General features: G+C 43.1%; 1 protein-coding gene across 1 annotated transcript in view; it reads left to right on the plus strand.

The window, feature by feature from the left end:
* frmd6 (FERM domain containing 6) overlaps positions 1-26179 on the plus strand; it is a 128776-nt gene that overhangs the window by 70062 nt on the left and 32535 nt on the right. The window contains exons 4-8 of the mRNA XM_080202682.1: positions 10502-10581; positions 12618-12694; positions 16367-16553; positions 19670-19825; positions 24192-24257. Of these exons, the coding sequence (XP_080058808.1) occupies positions 10502-10581; positions 12618-12694; positions 16367-16553; positions 19670-19825; positions 24192-24257 (566 nt within the window). The remainder of the gene's footprint in view (positions 1-10501; positions 10582-12617; positions 12695-16366; positions 16554-19669; positions 19826-24191; positions 24258-26179) is intronic.

Genomic DNA, 26179 nt, shown 5'->3' on the forward strand with positions numbered 1-26179 from the left:
AGGCGCCACTGTGACCTCTTGAAAGCCGCAGCTCGCTATCAACTTTCCCATGAGTGTTGAGCAGTATGCCAAAGAAACATTAAAGGCTCTTGCAGAAAGTTATCGCTGCCATTTCACAGCATCGTTAAGAGCCCTGTTAGTAGAGTCATTCATGTTTCAGATAACCTTCCAACTCTTGAGTTAAACTAATTTAATCAAACAGGGAGAATCTTAAAGGGGAACTGCAGAAATGAAGACAAATCACAAATAAACTTTAAACATAAATCACAATGTGATTAGGAGGGTCAGTAACACACTCTAGTTAAAAACTGGGCTCCACTGTTTTATACGTCATCATCCATCTGGATTGTTGCATGCACATAGGCAGATCTGTCTATTTGAGAGACATTTTTGGCTACCCATAGCTTGAGAGGAACCATCCCACGAGTAAGAGGCAAGGCATGGAGCCAGGGCCTCCATGAACGACTACAGCTGGAATGGGGATTGAACCCACGCCATTGGTGTTGTTCTGCATCACACTGTCGCCATCTGACCATCTGAGCTGTCATGATGTGGAGATGCCGGCGTTGGACTGGGGTAAACACAGTAAGAAGTCTCACAACACCAGGTTTAAGTCCAACCAGTTTATTTGATAGTAATCCCACAAGCTTTCGCAAACAGTGTTTCTTCGTCAGGTGCAGATCAGCCATGATCTTACTGAATCGCGGGGCAGGCTCGAAGGGCCAGATGGCCTACTCCTGCTCCTATTTCTTATGTTCTTATTATGTTCTTATGTGTGGGGAAGGTTCTGGTCAGGGAAAGGCATATAAAGGCATACACAGTTTACAGAATATTGTACAGTTTACAGAATTCCACACACCTGACGAAGGAACACTGTTTGTGAAAGCTTGTGAGTTTACTATCAAATAAACTGGTTGGACTTAAATCTGGTGTTGTCAGACTTCTATTTGAGCTGTGCCAGATAGCCCCCCACCACGAAAGCAGCTTGCAAGCAATGATGCTTTGTCTCCAGGTGTGAGATAAAGCTGCAGCCAGGATGGAAGCCAAACTGGGAAGATAGAAAAGGAAATAAGTCCTTTACAGAGGGAAGAGAAAGTCATTAGGGAAATACAATTAAAAGGTCAAAGTGAAAGGAACCAAAGAAAGCAGATTGGAAAGTGATTTAGTGGACATTAATGTCACTGAGAATACATGGACTAGCTAGTAAAGAGGCTCTCAAAACAAGGAATGTTCCTGACCAGCAGAGAACAATCACGTTTGATTTGTTGCGAATTGCTATCAAATATTCCGCATTCGGCTGTGGCCTGCAGCTACATTTATTTCCAGAAATTCATGAAATTCAAAAAACAATCTGAACCCTGGACAGAAAGCTGACTTATTTATATGTTTGTGTCATGTTCATGATGACTTATAACAAGACGTTTTTCAGCCTGTAAGTCTGCAATATTTTAATCAACTCAAAAAAAAATTAGATGCCCGAAGTGCTGTCTTCTTGGTTAAGAGGATAGACTATCAATGGGATGCTGACAGTGGGACCTTCCAGTCCCGCCAACGTGATCCTCACTGCAGGTTTCCCAGCATTGAGGGGGTTGTATTCACTGGGAAATCCCACTGACAGTGGGGGAACCAGAAGATTCAGTCTCTGGCCAACAGCAGGCTGTCTCCCACTGCTGAGAAACATGCCAAGGGGGGTGGGAGATTGAAAATCCCACCAGTCAGGTTTCATTGTTCACTAAGGTCCCAGGTGTCCTGTTGACCCTTTACCAGTTCACACTTGTGGCCATTTATGGCACAAATGAATTGGAGCTGATGGGTGAGGAAATAATTCAGTTCTGTGGTGAACACCAGGAACTGCAAAAAGGTCCACAGCAGATGCCATCTCCTTGCGCCAGCACTCAACCCTGGAACACCTAGATAACAAGGACACCTATGTCAGACTCCTATTTGTTAACTGTAGCTCAGCCTTCAATGCCATTATTTCACAAAACTCATCTCCAAACTCCATGGCCTAGGCCTCAGCACTTCCCTCTGCAACTGGATCCTGAACTTCCTAACTCACAGACCACAAGCGGTAAGGATAGGCACGATCCTCCACGATCATCCTCAATACTAGTGCCCCTCAAAGCTGTGTTCTAAGCCCTCTACTGTACTCCTTATACACCTATGACTGTGTGGCCAAATTCCCCTCCAACTTGATTTTCAAGTTTGCTGACGGCACTGCTGTAGTGGGTCGGATCTCAAACAATGATGAGACAGAGCACAGGAATGAGATAGAGAATCTGGTGAACTGGTGCAGCAATAATAATCTCTCCCCCAGTGTCAATAAAACGAAGGAGATTGTCATTGACTTCAGGAAGCGAAAAGGACAACATGCCCCTGTCTATATCAATGGGGACGAAATAGAAAGGGTTGAGAGTTTCAAGTTTTTAGGTGTCCAGATCACCACCAACTTGTCCTGGTCCCCCCATGCCAACACTACAATTAAGAAAGCTCACCAACGCCTCTACTTTCTCAGGAGACTAAGGAAATTTGGCATATTAGCTACGACTCTCACCAACTTTTACAGATGCACCATAAAAAGCATTCTTTCTGGTTGTATCACAGCTTGATATGGCTCCTGTTCTGCCCAAGACAGCAAGGAACTACAAAAGATCATGATTGTAGCCCAATCCATCATGCCAACCAGCCTCCCATCCATTGACTCTGTCTACACTTCCTACTGCCTTGGAAAGCTAGCCAGCATAAATAAGGACCCTACACACCACGGCCATTCTCTCTCCCATCTTCTTCCTTCGGGGAAAGAGATACAAAAGTCTGAAGTCACATACCAACCGACTCAAGAACAGCTTCTTCCCTGCTGCTGTCAGACTTTTGAATGGACCAACTTTGCAATAAGTTGATCTTTCTCTACACCTTAGCTATGACTGTAACACTACATTCTGCACTCTCTATGAATGGTATACTTGACTGTATAGCATGCAAGAAACAATACTTTTCATTGTATGTTAATACATGTGACAGTAATAAATCAAATCAAATCAAGAATGTCACTTCCCAGCGAATTCTGCCAAATAATGGCCGGAATTTTCCAGACTCACCCACGGCTGAGATTCTCCAGCCACACTGCAGTGAATGGCGTTTTGGCTGAATACCAAATTCTCCATCCTCACCAGCAGTGGTAGCAGGGTGGTTGAGACCAGAGAATTCTAGCCCATGTCAGACTTGGTAGATAAGGCTACCTAATATTCTATTTTTTTTTCAAATTATATTCAATGCCAATATTGTTTGCAACTAGGCAGCTGGTGTTTTAGAATTAAATGATCGAAACTGCGGAATGTACAGAAGCGTATGAGTTGTTAGCCTGTAAAGCTATAGACTGAGGGGATTAATGTAAGTGTCACAACTCGCTATTTCTGAAAATGCTTTATCAATAGGGAAGAGGAATGCAGGTACAAACCTAAGATTTGAATGAAAGTGGTTTGAATGAGTCCTCAAGAGGCCTGAGGCAAGTTGGATGGGCTCAGTGACCTTGTATCATTTTTATGTGTGTGATGATACTGTGCTATATGTTTAAGATGGAGCTCCTTTAAGAGGCGGTACTTTGTTACAAGAGTTGATGCCTAGGAAAACATGCAGCTCAAATTCTGAGAATGCATGATAATAACTGATTTTAGCTCGCATTGTGTTACTTTGCAGAGTTAATGGACCTTTTGTTTATTTATGTTCTCCTGGGATTTTAGGCTAGGTATGCAGAGTCGTGTGAGTTTTGATTAGGTTGATGGACAGGGATAGAGTCATGTGGTTAATGGGAGGAACTGAGCTTGCAGAAAAGAACAGTTTCATTTTCATTTTAGATACAAGCAGTTAGTGCCTACAACTAATAGAAGAAAGAACTGTCTCTCTGTTTCTCTCTCTTCAGAGGCTTTCTGAAAGCTTTAAGACTGTTAACCTAAGTCACAAGCAAGTATGCCTCTGTTTTGCTAACTAGTGTTAAAGAGGAGTTTAAGTCTATATAAGGGAACTATTGCTTAATTGGAATAGGTTTACAGTTAAGAATTATATCTTGCCATGTTTAAGCATTGTTCAGTTGTTAAAAGTTAAGCTAATTCATTTGTTATAGTTAAACTGGGGTTAAATAAAGTTTGTTTTGATAAAATCTCCCTAGTTTGTCAGTCAAATCTTGCCCCGAGTGAAGCATGCTATTCTCACATTAATGCTAAAATAGAAAACTGTTAGGGTGTAGTCTGGCTTCATAATGCACTTAGGGGTTTCTGGCCTGGTACCTTAACACATGCTTTTGTTTCATTCAACCATACTTGTCCCATGTGAAAGGATGTGTGCACATTGAATTCCCAAGAAAGCACACAGGTGAGATTCTCCAATCTCGTTCACCCTGCCACCACTGCCAGCGAGAACGGAGAATTTGGTGCTGAGCCAAAATTCCATCCACTGCAGCGGGACTGGAGAATCCCAACTGTGGGTCGGAGAATTCTGGCTATGTAGCATGTTAAACATGCAGAGTGAAATTGTATCTTTTTATTCTTTTATGGGACATGAGCATCGCCTGCTAGGCCAGTAGTTTTATTGCCCATCCCAAATTGTCAGGTGGTGATGAGCTGCCTTTTTGACCACTGCAGTCCGGGTGGTGTTTGGGAAGAAGTTCAGGATTTTTACCCAGCAACAATGATATGATACTTTGCTTCTGTTTTATTCATAAACAATTGGTAAATACCAGGACAGTTTAGGAACCAGAGTTGACAGGAGCATAGCAGTTGCTTTGCAGTATAGGTTGAAGGGATGTCAAAACTGAGCTGCCATCACACTGCCACTGGTGTGAGGGTATGACAGCCTGATATGTTTACATAGGTGGTTTCCATTTTACAATGTGGAGGGGGTAAGAAACAATAATGGTTGATGCAAAATTGGGCCAGAGCCTTGACCACAGGATTTTGCATTTGGAGCAGTGTAGATATTTTAAGACATTATATAGATGATATAAATTGAATAGTACCAGTGATGTATTTTGTTGAAAACAGTGCATTTTAAATATATTCCAAAATGTATGGAACAGTCAGTGTGTCAACATGAACTGAGTGCATTGAATGAACTGCTAGGCCTGAGGCCTGATTGAAATTAGGCTCCGGGCCTCATTCAGTATTGCAGTCACTAAGGAATCATGGGTGGAGAGGGCCTGATACCTGCCCCATTATTCAAGACTGCTGCTGCAAAGGGGCCCTTTGACAGTTATCTGCAGATTTAACTAAAATAAGTTAACAACTTTAAAAAAACTGACAAATTAAGGAGGACCAAAGAAAAATGGGCACAACATATAGCCATTTCTAACAAGCTGGCGGAAAGACAATGGGTATTCCATCCTCCACCTCCCAAAGAACAAAGAAACTTACAGCACAAGAACATGCCCTTTGACCCTCCAAGCCTGCACCGAACATGCTGCCTGACTTAATTAAAAACCCCCTACCTTTCCAGGGTCCATATCCCTCTATTCCTATCTCATTCATGTAGTTGTCAAGATGCCCCTTAAAAGTCACTGCCATATCCACTTCCATTACCTACCCCAGCAGCGAGTTCCAGGCACCCATCACTCTTTGTGTAAAAAATCTGCCTCATACATCTCTTTTAAACCTTGCCCCTTGCACCTTAAACCTATGCCCCAAGTAATTGACTCTTCCACCCTGGAAAAAAGCTTCTGACTATCCACTCTGTCCATGCCTCTCATAATGTTGAAGACTTCTATCAGGACTCCTCTCAACCTCCGTTGCTCCAGTGAGAACAAATCAAGTTTCTCCAACTTCTCCTCATAGCTAATGCCCTCCATGCCAGGCAACATCCTGGTAAATCTTTTCTGTACCCTCTCCAAAGCTTCCACATTCCTCTGGTAATGTGGCAACCAGAATTGAACACTACATTCCAAGTGCGGCCTAACTAAGGTTCTATAAATCTGCAACATGACTTGCCAATTTTTAAACTCAATACCCTGGCCGATGAAGGCAAGCGTGCCGTACGCCTTCTTGACTACCTTCTCCACCTGCACTGCTACTTTCAGTGACCTGTGTACCTGTACACCCAGATCCCTTTGTCTATCAATACTCCTATTTATTGTGTATTTGCTGTCTGTATTAGACCTTCCAAAATGCATTACCTCACATTTGTCTGGAAAGACAAATTAAGACCCCTCCGGGCCTACCTCAGAGGGCTGGTAAAATCTGCTTTGTGGTTGCTAAGGCCTTTGGCACTAGCTTGTTGATAACCATTCAAATCAAGGAGCTTAACTCTTTCGGAGATAGTTTGCTTTGATTAAAAGGTAAAATTAGGGCTTTAAATAGCCATGATCAAGTGTTTAGGAATCTGAGTGTTCTTTGCGCAGTAATTTATTTGCAGCTGCTGTGGGTGGGTGTACATCAGTAACTTCTTTGTCGTGTTCCAAATTATAATTAGCTAACATTAAATTTACGAGAGGACATTCCTTATGATTGAAGTGTTGTGGGACATTTTTATTAAAAAAAGCATGAGAATCTTTCTTCATCTTGTGGCCAAAATACTGCCTGCACCAAAGGGTTGACCTCCAGTGGTGAGCCGAGGGCTTTAAACATACGCGGTGCTCCTTCCAAAAGGACAGATGTGAGATTGCTTATTGTTCTGGAATTTTCTCTTAAGACCACCTGCTTAAAGTTTCCATCTAGTGACATAATAATGAAACCACTCAGACTGAAGCAAGGTCAACTGAATTGTGTGTTTAATTAACTGGCCGGCCACAGTGCCACTGTGAAACAGACCAACGGAGGGCTATTCTCTGCGAATACCAGATCCTTATCCCAAATTATGACAAATACATTTTGGAATCCTTGCGTTTCTGAACAAACGTTTTGTTTATTTGTAAGATTGCACAGATGTATAACTTGATGCTCAGTGTGGTTTTGTACAAAAGGAATGCAGTTGCTATGGTGGCACAGCGGTTAGCACTGCTGCCTCATAGCGCCAGGTACTTGGGTTCAATTCCGGCCTCTAGTGACTGTGTGGAGTTTGCATGTTCTTGCCATGTCTGTGTGGGTTTCCTCCGGGTGTTGCATTTTCCTCCCACAGTCCATAGATGTGTAGGTTTGATGGATTAACCATGGTAAATGCATGGGATTATGGGGTGAGGGTAGGGTTTGGGTCTGGATAAGATGTTCTTTCAGAGAATTGGTGCAGACTCAATAGGCCAAATGGCAGCCTCCTCTCTGTAGGAATTCAATGGATTCTATGCAATGCAGATGTGAATAATATAACCAAGCATGCACAAAAACTAGACACCATAATGCTTTGGAAAAAAATATATAATAGCGCTATTAAAAATATCACAATGAAATTGCTATATTTGATTGATGGAGCAAACAAAAACTGAATATCTCAATAATGTTCAGTGAAATAATTTCATTAACGTGCTGCCTTGTATTTTTCTTTTGTCCAAAATCATTAATTGTGACAATTATGAAGGTAAGGGAGATTGAAATGAAGTTAAGAAGACTGGCATTAAATATAAAGGATTCCGAGTTAACACAGTTTAAGAGCAGTCATAGAATATTGCTTTTTTTTTGTGATTTGCAAACTGGAAAATGGCATTATGTCTGTGCTAAAGTTTTATTTGTTGTTTTCATTCTTGTGGAAGTCAACAAACTGAAAGAACCAAATTTACCAAATGATCTTAATGATAAACCAATGAACAGGATTTCACCTTTCGAGATCTTTAACAATCAAACCAAAAATCAACATAAACTAAACATGAATGGACAGGCAAATCACAGTAAATATAACTGACAAATTGCACATTAAATAACAGATGCAACAGAAATAGATCTCTCAGATTGATCAGACAAGCGTAAATGGCACCGATTTCAGTCACAAATCTTCAGGTAGAATTCCAGCTCTTTTTCTTCATAAATTTCACCACTGATTCTCATCAGATTGCATCTCCCACTCAACATGGATTCCACGGGTACAATCTCCAACATAATGATAAACTTCTCCAGGATCTTGTCAGAGTTGCTCCTATTGGTCTTGATTGCATGGATCCACCAGAATCACCTTTTCCTGAACCATCAATAGCATTGTGTGCACTGGTTGCACATAATCGATTCTGATCATTCAAACACTTCAAAGTATCAGCGGCAGCGATCTTCAATATGCTTATCTCCCGCACCTGGATTTGCCCCTTGGGTTCTTCCTCTTAAATTTTAGGCTCTTCTCCTGTTAAAATTCAGTCACATTGTCCTATTTTGTGATGTACCTACCTCCCCCACCCTGGGTCATGACGTTGTGGGTTTTCAAGCTCTTTTCCTCAACTGCTGACCCTAAGTTAGTAAATTTTTTGTGCCGGATTGGACTGACCTCCATGTTCACATTAAAGAAATGGCCCTCACTCCCAATAGCCACACCTGCTGACTGCACAAAATGGCATTAGCTCCAACCGACTGGACACCATTGCTTTGTCATAACCGCGCATCCCATAAAAGAAACAAATTCAGTGCAAAGATACTATTGTGGTTCACTTTAAACTAAATCAAGATCAATTTGTGAACAACAACTTCACCTTTAAGCTATTGGATTTGGAACTCCACCCCAAACTCAATTTTCCAACTACTGACTCCAATGACTGGCTCTACCCCTCTCCCTGGCAACAGTTTGAGACTAAGCCACTATGTTTTCAGCCTCTGTGTTTGTTGCATTTGACCCTAGGATAAGCTTCTGACTACATATGCATGATATCACAAAGACTACCACTTCCATAACATTACCAGACTTTGTCACTGGAGCCCATCAGCTACAGCAACCTACATTCATGCCTTTGTTACCTCCAGACTTGACTTTTCCAACACAATCTTGGCCTGTCTTTCACACTCTACACTTTATACCTTTGAGGTCATTGAAAACTCTGCTGTACGTGTCCTTATTTTCACCATGTCCCATTCCCCTCTCATGTCGTGCACTTTACAGGAGCATTATGAAACAAGATTTGACACCAAGACACCTAAGGCAAAAGGCCAGAAGGTTAGTCAATGAGTTTGTAAGAAGGAAAGCAAGGTGGAGAAGCAGAGAGGTATTAAGGAAGGGTACCCCAAAGCTTAGAAACTGAAAATATAGCCACCAATACTGGAGCACTTAAAATCAGGAATGCTCAAGAGGCCAGAATGAGAGGAACACAGATATCTGGAAGGATTGTAAAGCTGAAGGAGATTACATAGAGAGGTACTAAGCCCTCGAGGCACATGGAAAACAAGGATAAAAAAGTTAAGATTGAGACATGGCTTGACTGGGAGCCTGCACCAACAACAATTCCACCTAGGCCCTATGGTATCCCCTCAACCCCACATGTTTACCCTGCTAATCTCCCTGACACAAAGGGTCAATTTTAGCATGGCCAATCACCTAAACTGCACATCTTTGGACTGAAAGAGAAAATTGGAGCACCTGGAGGAAACCCACACAGGCCTGGGGAGAATGTGCAAACTCCACGTAGATAGTGACCGGAGGCCAGAATTGAACCCGGGTTCCTGGTGCTGTGAGGCAGCAGTGCAAACCACTGTACCACCTCCTGTCATATTATTTAAAGGGAGTCACGTGGTACTGCCAGATTAATTATTGGTTACTCATTTCAGGCTACTGGCTAGCTAGAGGTGTTTCTTGGTAAGTTTTGTAACTGTAGAAAGTTTAGCTTGTCTTACCATGAATAAGCTTAAGCTGATGATATCTGTTCTCCTGTTCTCTGCCTGCATCAGGGCCATTAGGATTAGGGGCACGATCGACAAGCCTGGCAGCCATTCCTTTAATTCAAAAGTGCTTGTTGCCTTCTGCAGCCAGAGTGCACCTCCCCACCTACCTCTAAGTGGTGTCAGAGACACCTGATATCTGATCCTGCAAACATGCTTACAGACCATGGATAGCATGGGTTAGTACTGGGAGCATTGTCTGAGTAATGGTGATAAGCAGCTTGCAGCTTGAATATTATGTGTAGCCTGAGACATCACTAATAGGAACAATGGGTGTAATCACATTTCTAACCAGTGGCTTTACACAGTAAGCTAGCAAGGATGTTTCCAATCATATTTTAACAATGAGACCTTGAAGAGGCATGGAATGGATAATTCCCGTCTTTTCCAAGTAAGCTGGGATGATGTATTTTACTCTGGTTTTGAAAAAAGCCTTGAAGATCATTGTGAGACTTCCAGTAACATGGGAGATAGAGTGGATGAATGAAGGCCTCGCCCTGGACTAACTCTTTGCTGTACTGATTTTTGATTGTATTTGTCATTTAAAAAAGAAAATCCCATCCCGGTGGGTTCTGAAGCAGACTGCATTTAGCACTGAAATAGAAACATTAATCACATGTCAACACTAACAGCAAAGGTTAAATTTGACATATTGATGGTGCATTTTTTATTAACTAGCAACTGCCATGTCATTTGCCCGTTAACTGGTATTTCTTTATTTTCCTTTTCTGTCACAGACAATGAACATGTCTATATGGAATTGATGCAGAAACTTTGCAAGTATTGTCCAAAGGAATGGAAGAAGGAAGTAAGCAAAGTGAGTAGCCAGCGTACCTGCTGTTTCATGACAGTCATGATGTGGATGTGCCGGCGTTGGACTGGGGTAAACACAGTAAAAAGTCTGACAACACCAGGTTTTAGTCCAACCGATTTATTTGATAGTAAACTCACAAGCTTTCAAGGGGACTCCCTCTTCGTCAGGTGAATGGAGAGTTCTGGCCTCGGACAGAGCATATGAAGCACAGACAGTTTACAGATTACTGATTAGAATGCGAATCTTTACAACTAACCTGCTGTTCAAGTCCTAAAGTGGCCGACAATGTGAGTGGAAGGAGCACTGATCACAGGTTAAAGAGATGTGTATTGTCTCCAGACAGCACAGTGAGTGAGGTTTTGCAAACCCAGGCAAGTCACGGGGGTTACAGATAGTGCGACATGAACCACAATACACATCTCTTTAACCTGTGATCAGTGCTCCTTCCACTCACATTGTCGGCCACTTTAGGACTTGAACAGCAGGTTAGGTGTAAAGATTCGCATTCTAATCAGTAATCTCTAAACTGTCTGTGCTTTATATGCACTGTCTGAGGCCAGAACTCTCCATTCACCTGACGAAGAGGGAGTCCCCTCGAAAGCTTGTGAGCTTACTATCAAATAAATCGGTTGGACTAAAACTTGGTGCTGTCAGACTTTTTACTGTGTTTCATGACAGCACAGAGACCCGCTGCTGAGGCAGCTGAATTTGTATTTAGGCAATACTACTGCGTTCAGGACATTGGATCTTGCTTCCCTGGAATGATAGCTGGGTTGGCCAGCACTGCCAGAGTAGTTAAAGGATATTGAGGACATCCCTGACAGCAAAAGAAAGGAAGTTTGAGTGGTACGTGATTGTCATCTGACACCTGAATTGTTGCAGCTCTCCTCCCCCATTGAGCTGTAGCTGCTTTTTCAAAGGAGAATGTGGCTATGTTCTTGCAAGTAGCAATAATGCAGTGAAGTTGATCTGCTTGGAGACCTCCTCCATAATGACATTTGTCAGAAAATAGCTAGTTCTGTGCCAGATACCAGGCGGGGGAGAGGGCACAAGAGGAGAGACTCAATGGTGATGGCAATGTATAAGGTGGCAGGGAAAGACAAACTTGCTGCAAAATACGATAGCATCCACACTGCATTGTTGCATTCATTGCACCCAATTCATATTGTTTAATGGATTAATGTCACTGGAATTGTTTAACAAGTGAAGGTTTTCTATTTTTATTCTGCTATCACCAGCATAAGACATCACAAAATGGCTGCACTGTCAGCTGGGGCACCCTCAGTATTAGGCTGTCCAATGCAATTGTTAAATTATGGCCGGAACTCTACCACCTCGCACACCGAGATTCGGAGCGGGCGAGGGTCCGACAACAGAAATCTCGGGTGGGAATTTCTGGTTCTGCCCTATATCTTAACAAATATAACTTTTAGCCACAGAAGCACCAAGTGTTAGTGAATATTTTGTCAAAGAATATAATGTATTTTCTAACATTATGGAACTGAAGCAAGTCTACCAGAGTAACGCAAGACATGCTGATAGTGAATTGACTACTGGTTTTATACCACACCTAGTTTTCTTTTGCATTTGGTGCAATGGTTAGCACTGCTGCCTCACAGTGCCAGGGACCCAGGTTCAATTCCTGTCTATGCGGCGTTTGCACGTTCTCCCCATGTTTGCGTGGATTTCCACCTGATGCTCTGGTTTCCTCCCACAGTCTGAAGGATGATAGGTGCATTGGCCATGCTAAATTCTCCCTCAGTGTACCCGAACTGGCGACTTGGGGATTTTCACAGTGACCTCATTGCAGTGTTAAAGTAAGCCTGCTAGTAAATAAATTTACAAACATATAAAACAATTGGATCCCTTTATCTCTTTGACATGTAAAACAAATATTGTTTTGCAATTGAAACAATGAATTCTCTTTGTTTATTTGTTTTGGGTTTTGTGTCAGTGGGTGAGGCATGAAGTGTTCTGAAATTTTCAGTTGACTGCTTGTGAAGGGATGTAATTCATTTTTAATGTTTTCTTTTCTGCAGGGCATTGACCAGTTTGGTCCACCGATGATTATTCATTTCAGGGTACAGTACTACGTGGAGAATGGGAGATTAATTGGGTAAGACTAATGTAATTGAAAAAAGATTAGTAGCGTGAGCTGAGTGGAATGCTTGCTTTACAGCCTCTGGATGGTACACATCTGTGACGGACTTTTGGTCAATTTTCACAGCCTATTATTGCTCAGGAATGACACATTACTTCTGCTGCCGTGGGGTTGCTGATGGAAACCAACCAGATTTGCCATTTGCTCACGATCTTTCCTCATAAATTTTTGATGCTGTTGCTTTAAAAGGTGCAATTCTCCAAAATATAAAGGCCAGAAAGAAATAGGAAAATTGCATTGTAAATAGTTCTATTGCCTCAGACACTTTAATTCCCTTCCAAAACCTCTATCACCACTACTTTCAAGATTTCCAGCACTGACTCCCTGTCACTGCTGACAACCAAGTCTTTACGTAGCACCTTTAACAGAAAAACATCCCAAAAAACTTCCCAAAAGTACAATGGACACCGAACCAGAGAAAGAGAGATTAGAAATTAACAAAATGGCACTAAAGAACTGATTTTTTAAAGGAGATCTTAAAGAAGGAGAGGTGGTGAGATATGTGGAAGGAAATTCCAGAATGTTGGACTCAGGTATTTGAATGTATGAAGGCTAAATGTGAGGCAAAGGGAAAGTAATGCAAAAGTGACTGGGATTGGGGAAGATTTTAGGAAGGTTTGGGTTCGGCAGCAAGGCCATGAAAAATTGTAAGCATGAGGGGCTAAATTTATCACTGCCCTCACTGTGGGTTTGGCAGGAGGGGGTCAAATTAGACCCAGTGTGTGACCTCCCCATCACCCATTGTCTGAAATTTTAATGGCCACTTACGAGCCTCATGCTGCTGCTGCTGTGATTTAGCCAGCATTAGGGAATGACCCATACCATGCAGGCTGCTGATGGGCAGGCGCCTGGCAAGGTGGGAGAACCTCTTGAACCCAACTTCCCCTCTCTCACCTACTTCACTGAGACCCCCAACCCTGGAATATCTGGACTCCTCTGTACGGTGAGACCTCCCGTAGTTCTAGCAATGGCCACTACCCCTGGCTGGTGCTGCTGAGACAGATAGCTGGCAACTCTCTAAAGTAGGACTTCCTCCTGTGAGAGGGGCAAAAGTCTCTCCTTAAAGCAGTTAACACTCCTCCCACTGTTACACTGCGGCGGGGCAGCTATTGGGATTGTGGGTGGAGGGGCAGGGACCACACCAGCCCATAATATCCAGCTGAAGAATGTGTTGGTGGGGGGGCATGCAGGTCAGCAAGGGAAAGAAGAGTGGTGGGTGGCATCGAACACAGGCAGCAGGATTTAAAAAGAGCTGATGTTTATGGATTGTGAAGGGTTGACGAACACTGCAGTAATCACATCTGGAGGTGACCAAGGCATGTTTGTGACTTCCGATAGCAAGTGGGCTGCCGTGACTGTCAGGATGTATAATGTTACATACAGAGATTAACATCGGCAGTCATGATGGATAGCTCAGAAACTCAGCCCAGGGTTAAACAGTACGCAGTCTGGCTCAGCCTGAAACTAGGCCAGATGGAGTTGATGGCGAACCCACAGAGATTGCGTCAGACCAAAGATGATGCCTTCAGTCTTCCTGGTGTTTAACTGGAGGAGTTTGCAGATGTTACAAAAACTGTTTGTGTGGTTGACAGAGAGGAGAAATGAGGGGCGTGCAGGAAGAGAGCAATGAACTGGTCAGATGGGCAGAAAAGTGGTAAATGGAATTCAATCCAGAGAGGTGTAAGAAGTGTGCATTTTGGGAGGACAAACAAAGCAACGAAATATCTCACAAATGGCAGAATTCAGAGAAGTAGGGACCGGAGAGAATTTCGAGTATGGGTCCACAAAATCCTGAAGATAACAGGGTAGATAGATAAGGGGGTAAAAATGCATACAAGAAACTTATAGTTGTGCAGTTAAAGTACTAGCTAGGGCATAGCTAGCGTATTGTGTATGGTTCTTTTCTCTGGACTACAGGAAGAATATGATTTTACCCCAAAGGGCACGGAGCACCTTTTACAAGGATGCTGCCAGGAATTTAGCTATGAAGAAAGATAAATTAAACTACAGTTGTGGTTTTGGAACAGAGGTGGCTGAAGGGAGATTGTAATGAGCTGTATAAAATAATGAGGAACCTAAATAAGTCCAAACCAAACATCTAATTTCTGTCAGCAGAGAAATCAAGAACCAGAGGACACATATTTGAAGTAATGTGCAGGGTTACAGGGATAACGTAAGGGAGGGGGACTAGGTAGAACGTCCTTTCAGAAAACTAGTGCAGACTCAATGTGCCGAATAGCCTCCTCCTACACTAAAATTCAGTAATTGTGCTGTGTATATTTTTATGTTTCTTGACGTCATGGGCTTCCTTGTGTACAAAATGCACATCCGTCCCCACTGAGGATAGATTTTCCATTTTAAAGGTGGGGGGGGGGTGAAAATCTAATTTCCTCCAGCACACTATTTTCTCCTGGTGTTGTGGGGGTGTGAAAGCCCATTCAAAACATACCAGCTCTGAGAGCTTGCAAAGAACATGAAAAGCTTCCTGAGCTGAATGGACCATTCCAACAGGTAAATATAATGTGGTATTAAACCTTCACACTTTCTAATGTCACAATTGTGGTAATGTAGATGAACAAGAAATGTGATCAAAATGCCCCATCAGCTTCTGCCGTCATCATTTCTACTGTGATTTAAATGGTTCCAGCTGATAAAAAATAAGCTGGTCTTGTCACCTGAAAAAAATCTAACCACCTGCTGCTCCCTTACATTGACAGAAACTCTGCTTTGAATTGAGCACCTTCTGTTTTTTCATTCCCAGAGAATGGTCTATTGTTTGGACAGTTTGTAGTCATTATTAGTGTTCAGCTGAGTTTAAAATTCTAATGGGTTTCAGTTTAGTTAGTGTTCCTCATCTAGGAATAAATGGTTTCAGGAAATTTTAATGACAGATTGTCCTTTTGATGTGGTTTCTCATTTACTTATACAAGCTAAAATGATCACTAAATATTACAATGTATTCTTTCACCAGATCTAATGCATTTTTTCTCAGTATCATTGATATATAGGAATAGTTTTTGTTGATAGTGCACGGAATCTGATGACTGTTCATACTGCATATTGGATGAAGGTTATGGAGGAGGATTCATGGGGAGGTATAGAGATGGCATGGGTGATCTGAAGGGGCATGGGGGGGTGGATAGTGAGGAGGGGGGTGGGGTGAGTTTTAGAAATGGTTTAAATACCAGTGGGAGTGGGAATGCTGTGTTAGAGAACCAAGTGGGGGTAGGGGGTAGGGGTGCTGGGGGTTGGGGAGGCACTGGAAGGGGTGGGTAGGGGTGTTCTTACTGGCCTGCCTCCTCACCCACACTCCAACATAGCTGCACTGCAAACCCGATTCCGGTGTGGACAAACAAAAATGAATGTGAGGTCACACATGGGTCTGTACGCAGTTTGCAAGCCGTGAAAGTGCGCAGGTCGGGTTTCCTCACGCCTAGAGGATGATTTGGTCCTATGACTCATCCAGAAGTAGAGGCCATGAAGCCAATCGACAAGAAGGTAGTGAAATTGTTAAAACCCAGCTCTCATTATTCAGCGCCATTTATCCGCATACATGGAGCTTCACTTCAAAACGTAATAGCAGGTGAGCTTTTTCAGATTCTAATCTAATTGTTTCTTTCTTTGCAGTGACAGAGCAGCTAGATACTATTACTACTGGCACTTGCGGAAACAGGTTCTCCAATCCCAATGCATGCTACATGAAGAAGCCTATTTTCTACTTGCTGCCTATGCTTTACAAGCAGACCTGGGCAACTACAAAAGGCACAAGCATTACGGGAAATACTTTGAACCAGAAGCTTACTTTCCCCCCTGGGTATGACCTTTTAAAATGCTATTTCTTTCACGTGCACAGGTAGAAAAACAAGGGGACCAAAGCTCCACTAGTCTGATAGGATCTAAACCAGGAAGCTCTGTCAGGGCATGAGGTTCAGAAATTGGGTGATGTTCCTATGCATCAGCTGCCCTGATCTTCTGACTGCTGGCTGACATGGATTTGTAAGATGCTCTCAAAGTAGACTTGTTCAGTTGCTGCAGTGTGTCTTGTAGATACTAGTGGGATAAAGCCCTGTGTAGAATTATTAATCATCTTTTTTCTCCAGACATAATGTTGGAACTCAGGGCAGTTGATATCATCCTAATCCAGTCCCATCATTTGTATTGCTGCACTGAGTGACTATAAACTTAACTTTCAGTGAAACTTTAGGTTGGAATTTAACGGTTGCATAAGGCCATTGAACCAGGGAATTCTGCAGTAACTCACCTCCTGACTTCCCAAAGCCTGACTACTCTCTATAATTTATATGTCGGAAGTGTCATGGAATACTTTCTGCTTTGCTTTGATGAGCGCAGCTCCAAAAACACTCATAGAAGCTTGAGACCATCCAAGACAAAGCAGCCCAATTGCTCAGTGCCCTTCCACCATCTTAAACATTCACTGCTTCACCACTGGTGTACAGTGGCACTAGTGAGTAGCATTGACAAGATGCAATGCAGCAACTCAGCTACCCGACTACAAGACCATCTTCCAAATCCGCGTCATCTACCACCCAGAAGATTAACAGCCACAGATGCATAGCAACATCACCACCTGCAAGTCGCATTGTGTCCTGATTTGGAATTATATTATCACTACTGTCAATATTCCTGAATTCCCCACACAACAGTTCATCATTACCTTCTCAAGGGAAACCATGGATGAGCAAGAAATGCTGGCCTTCCTGTGAATAAAAAAAATTACTGGTTTTTCAAGATTATGATGGGTTTGAACAACAGCCCTTGTAAGCTGTCCACTGGATGCAGAATTTTAATCAAGCTATGTCACGCTTAAATGTTTCCTGTATTGAGGTATATATATTCCCAGTTTTTCACATTTTATCATGTGAGGTCACAACAAAAATACATTGACTGTTAGTTGACAAGAAAGGAACCTTTGAGAATGATGAAATATATTAATGTAATAACCCCTAAAGCTGTCTTCTAAAATAATTAAGTTAGCAATTTTCCACTGAACATCCATAATGACCTCAGTACACAGACTGAAAAAAACACACAAGCCCCTAAATAACAGAGTACTTGTGTAACCATACACTTCAGCTAAATTGCACAGCATTTAAAGATGACCTATTGAGTCTGAATACACTGGATCTAATGTTTTTTGAAAGCTTTGCAGAATAAACCTAAGACTAACTTTGTTCTGTAAATCAGTTGTGCGTGCAATTTGTGTGTGTGTGTAGTGTGTAATCTGTGTATAATTAGTGTGTGTACATGTACTGTGTGCACATATTCTGTGTGTGTAATCCCTGTGTGCGTGTAATCTCTGTGTGTGCATGTAATATCTGTGTGCGTGTAATATCTGCGTGCGTGTAATATGTGTGTGTGTGTTGTATGCTAATAAGATACAGAATTTTAGACTGACAAAAGTGATTTTGAATGGTCATTTCCCTACCTTCACAAACCCTTAAAATTTAGCCTTTCAGAGTGGGTTCAAATCCTAAAGTGGCATTTTTTGATCCAAATGAATTTAATAGTGGACTGTCACTGTGTAGTCCAGACTGAAAATAACATGAAGTAGAAATTAAGGGAACAAAAGTCATGCGTTGTAACAAAGTAATTACTGCGAATTTGGAGACCAACATTCTGTGCTCAAAGTTACTAACATCAGTGTGTTTTGATAAATGTCCAATTAATGTTCTTCTGGTTTCAACTCCTTATTTTCTTAGCCTCTGGCCTTTGCTTCAGCAAAACTGCAGCGAAGAGATAAATACAAAGTAAAATGTGACTCCTCCATGCCTTTGATTTCCATCCTTCTTGGCAGGACACTGTGCTCATTCATTTGAAGGGCAGTTGGCGTTGAGCAGGGATTCGGGTCTATTTTGCTTTATGAGATTGGGTGGGTAGTGATTAAACTCTCAAGTTATCAGACATCATATTAGCAGCAGATTGCTGTGAAGGCAATCATCAACACTACCGCTCATTTTTCATTTCATCAGTGCTGTGATTCAAATTGCAAGAAAAACAATTAGCTTGCACTGGGAAAAACATCTACGAATTTCAATCAATGTGATTTATGCAAGAACTGAAAACATCACTCTATCAACTTTTAAATTGGGGTGTAATTTACTCTGTGTAAAGTCAATATTCAGTATTAATGACAGCTTAATAAAATATTTTTATTCATGGTATTATGTATACCCTGTGGTTACAATAAACTCCAGCATGGTGGCACAGTGGTCAGCACTGCTGCCCAACAATGCCAGGGACCAGGCTCCAGCCTTGGATGATTGTGTGGAGTTTGCACGTTCTTCCCGTGTCTGCGTTGGTTTCCTCCGGGGCTCCAGTTCCCTTCCACACTCCAAAGATTGATTGGACATGATAAATTGCCCCTAAGTGTCAGAGGGATTAGCAGGGTAAATACAAGGGATTATGTGGTAGGGCCTTGGTGAGAATAATGTCGGTGCAGACTTGATAGGCCGAATGGCCTCCTTCTGCACTATAGGGATTCTATTCAAATCTATTCCATTTTAAGAAGCCAGTATCAACAACCATAGACAAATTGCTTGAGTTACCTGCTTGTCGCTGGTAAACTGAAATATAATTCAAATAGAATATTGAGTTGTGCTACATGGAAAGTATATTGGTTCAACACCTTGAAGACAACTAGCCAGCAGTGGGCATTTTGAATGGCCAAAGTTGTGAGCTGTTGCCTCTGCCTTACACACCTCGTACCTGCTGTCTTATTTATTAAGAGAGCTTGTTTGTCTGAGTGAAGGACTGGTGAAAATACCTGAGACAAATACAATGCATTTGTGCAAGTAGTGTAATAATGTTTTGAGGCTGGGGTGACCTTACTACATTGTACAATTGTCACATGCTGCCTAACGAGGTACAAAAATATTTGATTTGAACAGAGGGTTATATGTACACTTACAGGTGGTTACCAAGCGAGGGAAGGAGTACATTTTGAAACACATTCCAAATATGCACAAGGACCAGTATGCACTCACAGCTTCAGAAGCACATCTCAAATACATTAAGGAGGCTGTTCAGCTGGATGATGTGGCTGTTCATTACTACAGGCTATATAAGGTAAGAAACAGAATGAATACACTGGCCTCGGTTCAGACAGAATGCTCTGAATGTTTATTGAAAGCACTGACTGAAAGAATTTTCTATTTACTGAGATTTCTTTTTGTCTGATTGCTTTCACAACCTGGGAAGGTTTCCGGTGATCAGGTTAGTGGAATGGTTGCCTGCAGCCATATCGGTGTTGCCAACCATAGTTCGGGAAAATCACAACCCAGGACAACATACTCAGATATTTTAGAGGCAAAACACTTCAGTAACTCTGGTTAAAAAGTGATTTGTGAACTTGTAGCATCTGAGTGGGGTTAGAGGGTGCAGGGCAAGTGTGGCATTACACTGAAGAGATAAAGGCTTAGGGAGCGGGCAACATTTGTGTCTGGCAATACCACTTAGCTGTGAGATGCATAGGTACAGCAAATGCCTGCAGCCCGTGGCTTTTGTTTCATTCTTTATCTTCTGTTTTTGTTTCGTAATGTTTGAGGTCATACAAAAGTAAGAGTTTATTATATCATAAAATGATCTGTCCTGGTCTACAACATCCAGCAAGGATATTGCAATGTAAAAATCTATCTTGACTTTTGTTTCGGCTCTCAATGTTTCACAATAAGATACTACATTTCTCCATTATCCTGTCTAACACACAATGTACGCATCCAAGCTCAGAGAACATTGGCCTTCGATCCAGCTCATTGTTCAAAGGCATAAACTCTTATTCTTGTAACTGTGTGTAAACCTACGCATGCTAAATTACTAAATGCACAGCATGCTTTCTGTACAGGATCTGTACCCACCACAGATTAGATGTTGTTTGCTATCAAAATGAACTGCCACATCCTTCATTTGCCTGCCATCTGCTGTGAACCTTTGCTTTTGTTTCTTATTCTATTAACACAGAAAGAAGTATGTGAGCAAAAGGTGACTACATTTATCATTCTACAAAAGCAATGGAATTTGGATGTTTGTTCGATGGCTAGTGCTCATTTTCATTGCTGCCCAATTTTGATTAACACCCACCATGTTGATGTATGTTTTTATTCATAGGTTGCAATATGGCACTCATTGCATTAGATAAAATCGTATCACACAGATATGATTGTTACAGTACTCACACCGAATAAAAATTCTATTACAAATGACAAAAAACAGCATTGAGTTTATCCCTTACACCCAGAGTCAAATTATGGGGAGGAGGATTTTCCAGCTCTTCCCACTGGTGGGACTGGAAGATTCTGCTGAAAACCCTTGCCATGAGAGAGCAGGTGAGACATGCAGATTGCCATTGACCCTGGCGGGACTGGAAGATCCCACCATGGGCGAGCCACCTCAGTTGCGAGAAAACCCACCGTGGGGGGTTTTCTGGGTAATGTCTCATCTAATTGAGAAATTGAAATGTTAACAAATGTCAATCTCCACTTTATCTATTGTGCAGTGTTATACTTTAGCTCTGAGATTGGGGTGAATAGGTTTCTGCATTAATGTTTATCTTCTCCACACTCCATGTGCATTGGGCCATCTGCAACAGTTTTTATATTGCTTAATATTTCTGCATGTTCACAAACAATATAGTACAGGAATCCCAGTATTTCACCATCATCAAGGACTTTGTTATTCCTCTGTAAATATTAGTTGTCCAAGAAATGAATGTTTAGAACCTCTGCTAGGGTAGTTGGTAGGGCTGGAAGGGGTGGATGTTGGTGTACACAGTTAATTGATTGAGGGGATTGAAATCTGTGATAAACCCACACATGTCTGCAGCACTGTGGGCAGCAGATAAACATGATGCTGCTTGATCATTTGGAAGTGGCAGGCAGCCCATTGCTAAGTGTGCTGCTGAATGGCTATATACCTCAGCATGGTGCCGTGATTTGTGCCAGGCTCCTTCCAAACCCATGACCAGTACCATCTAAAACAATCAGAGCAGCAGGTACCCTGGAATCCCACCACCTGGAAGTTCCCCTCCAAGTAACCCACCATCCTGACTTGGAAATAAATCACCATTCCTTCACTGTCGCTGGGTCAATATCCTGGAAGTCCCACCCTAACAGCACTGTGGGTCAACCCACGGCACGCGGACTGCAGCGTTTCAAGAAAGCAGCTCACCGCCACCTACTGAATAGCAATTAGGGATGGATGAGAAATGTTGGCTGAACCAGTGACGCCCACATCCCATAAATGAATTAAAAAAAACAAGAACCCAGCCAATAGTTCAATGCTGCAGTGGAAGCTCAGACTGAGGTGATGAGATCTCTGCTTGTTGCCATGAAGGCTCAGGCTGCTGCCATCATCCCTCTGAGGTCCAATGTTTGAAGGTTCTCTCAGCATCCAGCATTCTGTACTGCAGCAGAATACTGGCATTGCTGGAGCACTGGAGGTGGCTTTGTGGAGCATGAGCCTTGTGCCCACTCTCAGGATGATAGCAGATTTGTGCTCTGACCACCGTCACTCCACCAGTGCCCCTGCTGCTGCCCATCAGCCATCCAGCCCAGAATGGCACCCTGCATTCCAGCACAGTGCCTTCTGAAGCCTCACCTTCGAGATCCAGAGCTACTAGAGGACATCCTTAAGCCAACTGCAGTCTCCCTCAATGAAAGCCTTCGACCAAACATATTGCAGCCACTGGTGTAGCACTGCACAGGAAGGCAAGGACAGGCAAAGGCACTCTCAATACAGGCAGGAAGAGAATACTCAAGGATGAATGGTTAACTTTTTGCATGGAACATTTGATAGCTTGTTGGGTAAATGTGGAATGAAATGGTTGCTTTGCTGTGACTCCTATTTTGACATTGTGGACAAGAAGAGCTTGTAGTGACCCAGAACAGGGATGACACTGTTTTATGATGGAGAATTGGTGTTTGTTCATATGAAATGAACTCGGATGTGGCAATCACAGATAGCACAGCAGGAACTGGGATTTGCCCTCTCCCTTGCTCCCTTCTTCCCTCCCTTGTGGCAAATGCTGTGTCCTCCTTAGGGAGAATATTGCAGACTGCTACATGAACCCATGCCCTGCTACTGAAGGGCTACTCCAGAGTTGTCAAGGTAATGGGGACTGTTGCCTCAGCATCCTGATGATCTATGATCTTTCCTGTACTGCAGCAGCGAGGTTCTCACTGTATGCCAGTTGGCCTGTGCGGTTGGGTTGTGAAGGGGGAGTCATGAGTCAGGTATAGAGTGGATCGCCCTGGTCACCCAGCAGCCACCCTCAGGTTTATGTGAAGATTAGAAGATTGAGGGACCACAGGTGATGGAGGCATGTTTGATCGGGGTATTCAAAAGGCAATTGGATTGCTACCTGAAAAGAAAGAATGTGCAGGGTTATGGGGATCAGATAGGGGAGTGGGAGTAGGTAGAATGCTGTTTCAGAGAACTCAATGGGCTGAATGGCCTCCTTCTGCACTGTATAGATTCTGGGATTGTGCTATGTATATTTTCTATGTTCCTTGACATCATGGGCTTGCTTGTGTGCTAAATGCACACCCGCCCCCGCTGAGGTTCGATTCCCCATTTTAAGTGGGGTGGTGGGGTGGGTGAAATTTAATTTCCTCTAGCACACCATTTTTACCTGGTGATGTGGGGGTGTGAAAGCCCATTCAAAACACATCAGCTCTGAGAGCTTGCAAAGAAAATGGAAAGCCTCCTGAGGGATGTGGGCCATTCTGAAAGGTAAATGTAAAGCGTGATCTAATCTTCACACTTTCTCATGTCATTGTTATGGTCCCCTTGTTTACAGGCAGACTGCGCCTAATTGAAGGATCTGAGGTCAGGAAGGGATGGGTCCACTGAGAGCCACCTCTCTATCCTTGCTACCAACCATTGTCCCCTTGACCCCCACCCTGCGAACTCCCTCCCACACTAGTGACCCAGTGATGATCCAAGGCCATGGTGGGTGCAGTTCTGCTGTTCAGTGAAGCTGCTGGCTCTGAATGGTCAACAGCTCTTTGGTGGGTGGGATTTTTGCCCCCTCCCCCGCCTCCTCCGGGGTCCTGAGGTAACCTTACTGCTGGCCTTTCAAGTGCCTGAGTGGCACAGGAGGCCTTCCTGTAAAGAGGGTCTCCAGCTGATGGCCTAGATCCAGGTTACCTCCACTGACCTTTTGTCCCACATGCCGCATCTCATGGACAACATGCACCAGTAATGAAGGAATCACAGACCTCTTATCTGGAAATTGTCGGTGGAAGCACATAAGTTGGTTGTAATTGTTTAACACTGTCAATTATAGCAAAGCTGTTACTGTTGAGGATGCTTCATTGCTAGCACAGCTTAAAGCTAATGAAAACAGCATGCACTGTTCACCGATTAGAAAACCTCCGCATTTGATGAATATGATTACTCGCTGCTTGTATTTTATGATACATTTTCTTGCATTTAGGATAAGAGGGAAATTGATGCTTCACTGATGCTGGGCTTGACTCTTCAAGGGCTCCAGATATTTCAGGTAAGATTTGAAATTGTTTTGTTCATGTCCCTCGTCTCACCTTTCCAGCTAATAACTGCCAACCTCACTCACCTGCCCCCTCATTCCCCTGCCCCCTCACCCCCCTGCTCCCTCACCCCCCCATGCCCTCACTCCCCTGCCCCCTCACTCCCCTTGCCCCCTCACCCCCTTGCCCTTTCACCCCCCTTGCCCTTTCACCCCCCTTGCCCATTCACTCCCTTGCCCATTCACTCCCTTGCCCCCCCTGCCCCCTCATCCCCCTGTCCCCTCATCCCCCCTTCCCCCTCAAACCCCCTCCCCCTCAAACCCCCTCCCCCTCAAACCCCCTCCCCCGTCCCCTCACCCACCGTCCCCTCACCCCCTCTGCCCCCTCACACCCCCTGCTCCCTCACCTCCCCCCCCCGGTCCCTCATCATCCCTGTTCCCTCACCCCCCTGTCCCCTCACCCCCCTGCCTCCTTAATCCCCTCTTTCTCCCTTGCCTCCTCAACCCCCTGCCCCCTCACCCCCCCCTACTTTCCTCCTTTGTCACAGATATCGTAACAGATCGCCTTCACTGCTTCAGTAGTGTATAAACCCTCTTCACTTGCAACTCTCAACTCATCAACCTTTCCTACAAATACTTTAAAAACCGTTGCAGGATATACAGATAAGTCTCTAATTTGTATACTGCGAACGACCTAGAAAATAATGGTAAAATATAAATATCTAACCTGCATAATTGGATAATGGTAAAATATAAATATCTAACCTGCATAATTGGTTTTGAATTTTATAAGTTGGATTCCCATTTCTAAAAGGGATTGGATGGGAAAATGGTCATAGTCCTTCTCTCCATCACCATGATTTCCTGGATCTGGCCCCCTTGCACCCAGCTGGTCCCTGACCCTTGCACTCTGCTGATCCAGGCCCCAAACCTTTGCTTCCCATTGGTCATTACTTCCTTGAACTGTCCACAGGTTCGGACCTCGGCCTCCAGTCATAAAACAGTCCTGAGCACCTCCCTTGAGTGGCAACAGGTCATGGCTTTCCAAGTCCGCATTCACGCGATTTCTTCCTCCTGCTAAGCTATTCAAACTTCAAAAGCCATTGTAATCTGAAGACGCTTTCATTTGCAAAATGGGATTTTAGTATTTAGCTTAATTTGACAACTTTCAAGTTAAATCACAAAGTATATTCATAAGTAGTAGAAGAAACTTCAAACATGTTAAATTTTATTTAAACCAATTAATTTAGCAGCATTATTGAGTATTAGCTGCTTCACTATTCTATTTTACCACATTAAGACTCTTCCCTCTACCTAAATGGCTGCGGGATAAGGATCATAGTTGCGTGCTAATGTTGTTTATTAGTTCGTATTATGCACAGTGCTAAATTTCAGATGTACGATGGCCAATGACTTAAACAGACAACTGAATTATTATTTTTAAAAAACCCGCATAAGTTATATCAATGTCCAGTCAGAATGACACTATCACAGTGTCAGTGTGAGAAGTCTTAGTCTGTTCCTCGAAGGCCAAAAACGCCATTTGATCTCAAGGAAGGTTAGAAATTTGGTTCAAAAGTGGAGGATGGTTTTGCGAGCAGGAACAAGAACGGTTTCCTGAAACTGCATGTTTTATTTCAGTCAGGTTCTGCTTTGTGTGTGATGTAACCAAGTGATTAGACAGAGATTTGATAGAGGTATTCTAAATCATGAGGTGGTTTCTTTTGAGTCGTGAGGGGAAAAAATACGCCCTGTTGGTGGAAGGAGCAAGAACAAAAAGGCACACTTTTATGGTGGTTTGGAAAAAGAAACAATTGTGACATGAGGAATTTCTTTTTCACACAGCAGCTGGGGTTCGGGCCTGGGATACACCGATTGAGGCAGGTTCAATCAAGGCCTTTAAGAGGGACCTGGATTGTTACCTGAAAAGGAAGAAT

Source organism: Carcharhinus amblyrhynchos, chromosome 14 (assembly GCF_965287045.1).
Source record: "Carcharhinus amblyrhynchos chromosome 14, sCarAmb.v2.hapA, whole genome shotgun sequence".
Classification (NCBI taxonomy): Eukaryota; Metazoa; Chordata; class Chondrichthyes; order Carcharhiniformes; family Carcharhinidae; genus Carcharhinus; species Carcharhinus amblyrhynchos.